At 49.2% G+C, this 6,597-nt stretch overlaps 1 protein-coding gene across 1 annotated transcript in view; it reads left to right on the top strand.

The window, feature by feature from the left end:
* Window positions 1-2,182: 2,182 nt before the first annotated feature.
* The window catches only part of WNT9A (wingless-type MMTV integration site family, member 9A), an 18,783-nt gene continuing 14,368 nt past the window's right edge, over window positions 2,183-6,597 (top strand). The window contains exon 1 of the mRNA XM_009698521.1: window positions 2,183-2,442. Within this exon, the coding sequence (XP_009696823.1) occupies window positions 2,229-2,442 (214 nt within the window). The 5' untranslated portion in view covers window positions 2,183-2,228. The remainder of the gene's footprint in view (window positions 2,443-6,597) is intronic.

Genomic DNA, 6,597 nt, shown 5'->3' on the forward strand with positions numbered 1-6,597 from the left:
AAAGCCAAGGGCCTAAGGGGGAGGGTGGGGAAGAGGTTCAAAAATCACCAATTACTCTGCAGGAATCTTGACCATAGGATCAATTCCTGTATCCCTCCTCACTGCGATAGCCATCTGCTACATGATACTTGGAGCTTATGCTTTCCAGAACATTTAGCTGAACAGTACCTGCTCAGTTGGAAAGGTAAATTGGGAAAGGGGAGCTGCAGAAAATACTTTTATGCCTCCCTCTCTCTTCTTTGCCAACTGAGGATATCTCTTGTGCCAACTGAAACTTGCAGGAGTGAACCTTCAGAGCAGAAGTATTGACGAAGGCCAGGAATGGATGTCCTGGAGATTTTTTTACAGGTCTTTAGTACTGTGAAGCTCAGATTAATCCACCTTTCTCATGAACAAGCCTGCTCAGAGCTTAGGTTAACAAGGTACCAGGGCTGGATGATGTCCCATCTCCTTGGGGAGCCGTTGAGACCAAGTCCACACTCTGTCCTCACTGAGACAGAGCAAAAATGTGAGGGTTAACACTTGTCGGTGCTTCAGATGGAGCCTGCTGTTTGACCTTTTGGATGTTTTGATCCTTTTGGAGGAGCAGAATTCGAGGAAAAATATTTTTTGGGAAATTGACACTGAGTTACACTAGTTTTTCCATGTTTCCTACAAATCACTCTGACTCTTCATTTTTACCACTGCAGTTTTTTTCTGGAAATCCTAATACTTTTGAAGGTAACTGAAGGAGAACACTTCCTTGCTCATCTTTGTTCTTCTAAAAATCCAAACACAGCTATTTTTCTTCTTCCTTTAGACATCTGATGTTAAATCACCTCATCAAATCATCAGTGATGACTGGATCTGTACTAGATGTGGCTCAGGTCAGGATTTTGTGCCCATCATGCAAGTAGGTCTGGGAGTTAAAGCATCCTAACTACTTGCCCTCGGACTGTGCTGCTAGCAGGCTGCATCCCATTGATTAGAGAGGAATCTTCATTAAAAAAAAGAAACAGCAAATCACTAGACCTGCAGGACAGGTGAGGTTTTAAAGGGTTTCCAGGTTCCGTCTCTGTTCAGTGAAGGGGGTGAGCCTATGCTCCCCTCCCATGTCCATCACCCTATTTCTCCTGGTGGTCCTGCAGCAATCGAGATGTCTGAGCCTGCAACCATCCCACGCTCGCCTGTGCAGGATTGCAATGTTCCAGCATGTTTTCAATTCTGGCTTTAAGCAATCCTTCCTTTTTGGCTGGGGAAACATGTCTTCAGGTCCTTCGAAACCCTGCATAGTGATTCCCATTGACTGCGTGGACTGGCACCTGGCCAGAAAAGGGCAGAGCCAGAAGAGTGGGGTACGGGCAGCCTGGCCAACAAAACCGTTCCTGAGCCCAGCAGATGTTCGTGCAGCCTCTCTGCTCCCCGGGGTCGATGCCAGCCTGGTCCTTTTCCAGCAGCTCGTCACTTGACACCGGGAACAGTATCCGCTGGCTTCTTTTGTCGCACATTGTACAAGTCAAGGACCTTGTGCTTGCAGAAGGCAGGGGAGGGGAGAAGGTAATGGGACACGAATTTCTTCAGGTCATTTTTTAGGTTTTGAGCTTGTTCTGCCTTGTAAAAGGCTTTGGCAGTATTGCCTGGAAAGTGTATCCTGCTGTCGAGCCTCAGGCTGTGGCTCACTAGGTTTTGTGTCAGGACCTCTTCTGCCGAGGGCAGGGTGGCTGTATGTGCTTTCTCGGTGTGTCTCGGCGTCTGGTGGGACGAATCATCCTCTATCACTTTCCAAGCTGGTTCTGGCTATGCTTGATGTGCTAAAATGATTTCTTTTTTTGTTTATGCGCAGGAGAGTGACTGTAGTGCTCTTGTATTTTTGCTAGTTTCCAAAGTTTATGCAGTTAGGTAACTTCAATTATTCTTCTCCTATTTCAGTTTTCAACACAGTCCTGTGGTGGAGATTGCCAAGGTCTTATGGCCAAACAAGCTCTCTGAGAGTTGGTAGAGAAAATAAATCAAAATACTGCTTCTTACCCTTCTCTTGCTCCCATGTTGCACACGCACTGCGAACAACCCCACTGTAAAATCACTCCTCATCGAGTCATCAGCAAGTCCGTATGGGTGCTCAGCCCGATCCCACCACAGCCCCCATTTCTACCACGGGATGTATTTCTCTCTCCTCACCGCTGTTCCCCTCTTTTCTCTGCAGGCTGACGGGGAACGAACCCCTGACCATCCTCCCTCTGACCTCAGAAATGGAGGAAGCTGCCATCAAAGCCCACTACAAAGTCTGTGACCGCCTGAAGCTGGAGAAGAAGCAGCGCAGGATGTGCCGGCGGGACCCCGGCGTGGCCGAGACCCTGATGGAGGCAATCAGCATGAGTGCGCTGGAATGCCAGTACCAGTTTCGTTTTGAGCGCTGGAACTGCACCCTCGAGGGTCGCTACCGGGCCAGCTTGCTAAAGAGAGGTGAGCGAGGTGGGGGTCTTGACTGGGGGTGCTGGCACCCCCTGCATCCATCAGCTTCCCTGGAATTTTGCAGAGTGGTCGTACTGGTGCATCCTTTGCCAGCAGTTGGTCACCTCCTCTCTAGAGGTCCAGAAACAGCTTGGGGAAGACAAACACCAAGCCAGGCTCTGCTCATCCATGAAAGTGCACAGCAACTGAAAGATGTGCTATATGGTGGTAATTTATGTGCTTGTACTAGTGAAGAAACCCCGTCTGCTTCCCACTGCTGGCCATGACTCCTCTCCTTGGAGGCTGGAGATGTTCATGCGTGGGTCTGCAGCCAACAGAATCACAGAATGGTTGGGGTTGGAAGAGACCTCTGGAGATCATCCTGTGCAACCCTCCTGCCAAAGCAGGCTCACCTTACAGCAGTTGCACAGGATCGCGTCCAGGTGGGTTTTGAATATCTCCAGAGAAGGAGACTCCACAACCTCTCTGGGCAGCCTGTGCCAGTGCTTTGCCACCCTCAAAGTGCAGAAGGTCTTCCTCATGTTCAGATGGAACTTCCTGAGTTTCAGTTTGTGCCCGTTGCCCCTTAACCTGTCGCTGGGCACCACTGAAGAGAGTCTGGCTCCATCCTCTTGACACTCACACTTAAGGTATTTACCAGCATGGATGAGATCATCCCTCAGTCTTCTTTTCTTCAGGCTGAACAGACCCAGTTCCCTCAGCCTTGCCTCATCAGGGAGATGCTTCAGTCCTCTCATCATCTTTGTTGCCCTCCGCTGGACTCTCTCCAGTGGTTCCTTGTCTTTCTTGAACTGGGGAGCCCAGAACTGGACACAGCACTCCAGATGTGGCCTCAGCAGGGCAGAGTAGAGGGGGAGGATAAGCTCCCTCGACCTGCTGGCCACACTCTTCCTCATGCCCCTCAAGATACCATTGGCCTTCTTGGCCATGAGGGCACATCGCTGGCACAGTAGCTATGTTTCCTCCTCACTTCTGCTGGAAGTTGAGCTGTTGCTGGAGGGGAAGGTGTTGAAGTTCCCAAAGCTTTCCCTTTTTTAATTTTATTTTTTTCCTATTATGTCAGCCTTTTAGGAAAGAAGTTGAGAAAATGCCTTGTTAAGGGAAGTAAGGCAAAAGGGACTGTTTTGTGCTGCCCTGTTAGTGGGGGCAAGGGGAAGCCCTATTGTAGTGCAGGGCAAAACGTGCAAATGTCTGTGTCCTGTTACTGCTCTACCCAGGGAAAAGTTACCTGGATGTGAGTGGTGGGCAATTCCTACACCCCTTCCCAGGAGCTCATGTGGAGATGACCAGAAGCTGAGAGAGAATTGCAGGAGTAGGTGATACTTCTATTTCCTTCTGTCCTACCTCATATAGTCCAGTTTCCTACACCCTCCCAGTAAAATCCAGTTCTTATTTCTGGACTGCAGCAGGACCATTTTACAGATAGTTTGCGTGGGTCTCGAGGGCGTTAGTGACTTCCAGAAAGTCCCGCACTCAACGATGGAGTTGGACCTAGAAACCCAGGGTCTGATGTGCTCAAAGATAAAGAGCAGAGGTTTGCAAGGCGCCCTCCCTTGCTAATTAGTGAGGAGGAGTAATTCAGAAGTGCTAGGGCTTAACTAATGCACTGTCACTGACTGCGGTGGAAACAAGGAAAGTCCTTATGAAACCCAAGAGGTCCAGCCAGAGCTGCAAGACATTTAAAAATATCCCCGCATGCCAGAGGAGTCCCTGGATTAGTGGTGCCTTGGGAAAGCCAAGCACTTTCTCATGCTGACACCTGGAGGCCACAGCTTGTTCTTTCAGATGTTCCTGCCCCTGAGGACAGCCTTCGGCAAGGGGTTTTTCAAAGCAGCCTGAAGTTGAGCTGCCTTAAAACACCATCGAGACCCCCTCCCCACACCCCTTGTCAGGACCCTGTGTAATAAATGGTAGCTGTGAGGGTTGCAAGGCTCTGCCTGCTGTCTCATTCTTCCATGTTTTATGCCCCTACAACATCTCTGCCCTCCACCGATGCTGTAAATCCTTCAGATGTTGTTCCTGCGGCATAACACACTGCCCTGTAAATCTTCCTCCTCCTCTCCAGGAGCTGCTGGTTCCTGGTTCAGCATTGCAGCAAGTGATACCCCAGGGCAAAGGGGCACATGTATCACCCACTAAGATACAGCTATTCAAATATGTCGGTGTGGGTTTGCTTCCCCTCCTCCAGAACCATTGCAGCTTTTTAAGGAGAGAGGAAAAAAGGCAAAAACCCCTCGCATTTTGCTTAACAGTTTCTCCCTCCATTTTTACACTTGGTCACCAGAACAGCCTGGCTGCTGGTTTGCAACTTGGGCTGATGCAGCCTGTTTCTTAAAATAACGGGGGATTGTTTAAGGGACTTGTTATCCTCTTTGGATACTCGTGAACAATTTTGGAAATAGCTGAAACTGGATAGCCGCGGACGGCAGGCTGTCGATGCACTGGGGGTTAGAATGCCTGCATTGATTTAAAGCTCATTATCTTGTTACAAAATATCTTGGTGCAATCAAATAGTGCGTGGCGGAGATGGCTTTAAATCTGGCCAGAGCCAAATGTCACATGGAGTTGCTTGGAAGCTGCCTGAGCTGCTTGCGGGTGAGATGATACCCGTGCTGATGGGCACCGGCAATTTGTGAAGCTTTCAGTGATGGAGAATGGGAGGAGTAGAGCCGAAGCTGATGGGGAGGTTGATGGAAGGGGGAAACCTGGCAAACAAACCATTCCTCCTGGCTTTCTGTCAAACCTGGTATGCATTGTGGTTGCACGGCAATGACTTTCTGCTGAGATTTCACAACCGCTCTGAATTCAGTGTTTCAAACCAGGAGGCCTTCAAGCAAATTGTAGATCTGGGCTAGCGGCTAAACCAGGCCACACCCGGGCTGTTTGCTAATTGCGGTGTCTCGGACTCTGAGGAAGGTTTACACACCCTATTCCATCGAGAGCTTTCTGTTAGTACAGTGGTACCTCTCCATTTCGTAGCAGAAGTAGCAGCGATGACAAGAGGTCAGTTCTACAGTCTGGGAGCATGGAGGCTTGGGAGCATCCGTCTCTAGCAGTGGCATCGCTCTGACAGGCGGGTGGGCTGCCTGACCTTGGGGGTAACTGAGAAAAAGCTGAACTAGCCTACGAAAGATGAAGGCTGCTTAGAAGGCATTTTCTACCCGGAAGAGTTTGGTGGTCTGCATACCCATGAGTTTTTGTTGTGAGAATTCAGAGTTCTCTCACCACTCCCAGTGAGAGTGTTTGCGATGCTGAGGATGTTTCAGGGGTGCCAGAGGACATGATCTAACTTCAGTGAGAAAACAAAGAGGGGAGACCCCAAAATTTGGTTTCTCAACCCTGACCACTCTGTTGTCCTCAGTGAGTGTGGAGTTGAGCCTTTTTTATTTTAACCTTCCTTCCAGTGAGGGAAAAGCTCCTGCTCTTTTCCAGGTAAGCCGTAGAATGGTCGGACTATACCTACCACAGTCTGGTTTGAGTCAGCCCCCTTGGGAGGACCAAACCTCAGTTTCCTGGACTGGATTTTCATCAGTCTTCTGCTGAAATTCAGCACTGTGCACCTAGGAGTGCTTTGGGAAGGCAGGCTCCAGGGATGGGCCAGGGTAGTGCCCCATGAGCTTGCTTGGACTACCATGAACCTCCCCAAGGAACAGTTCCAAAAATGACCTGGCAGTGTCTCTGCATGTCCTTGTTTGACACATCAGCTTACAGATATATCCACTACTGTCACCATCCACTTGTGTTATTGTTGAGTGGGGGATTTCTTGAGTCGCATCCAAAGCTGTTCTGGAATTGCATCTCAAATATGCAGTCGTTTACAGCTTCCATAGCTGGAGAATGAGGAGCTATAAATACTGGCATGTTTGCTTTTTATTTCTGGCTTTTATCATTTGGATTGAAATCATGAGTCTCTCTGGGCCTCAGTTTACCTATTGGGGGGAGTGGTTGCTGTTGCATCCCTGCAGATGAGCATGGAGATGTAAAAAAAGGGTTGTGTGAGAAAGGTTTGAGGTGTAAACTGCTTTTTGAGGCATTTGAGCGAGATGCTGCCTTGGGTGATAGGCTGGCTACTGCGTGCTTCCTGGCCCTTAGGTGCCTTCTGTTAACAATTTTGTTAAACTGGAGTAGGACCCAGTGACTTTTTTT

This window comes from Cariama cristata, unplaced genomic scaffold (assembly GCF_000690535.1).
Source record: "Cariama cristata isolate BGI_N322 unplaced genomic scaffold, ASM69053v1 scaffold4114, whole genome shotgun sequence".
NCBI lineage: Eukaryota > Metazoa > Chordata > Aves > Cariamiformes > Cariamidae > Cariama > Cariama cristata.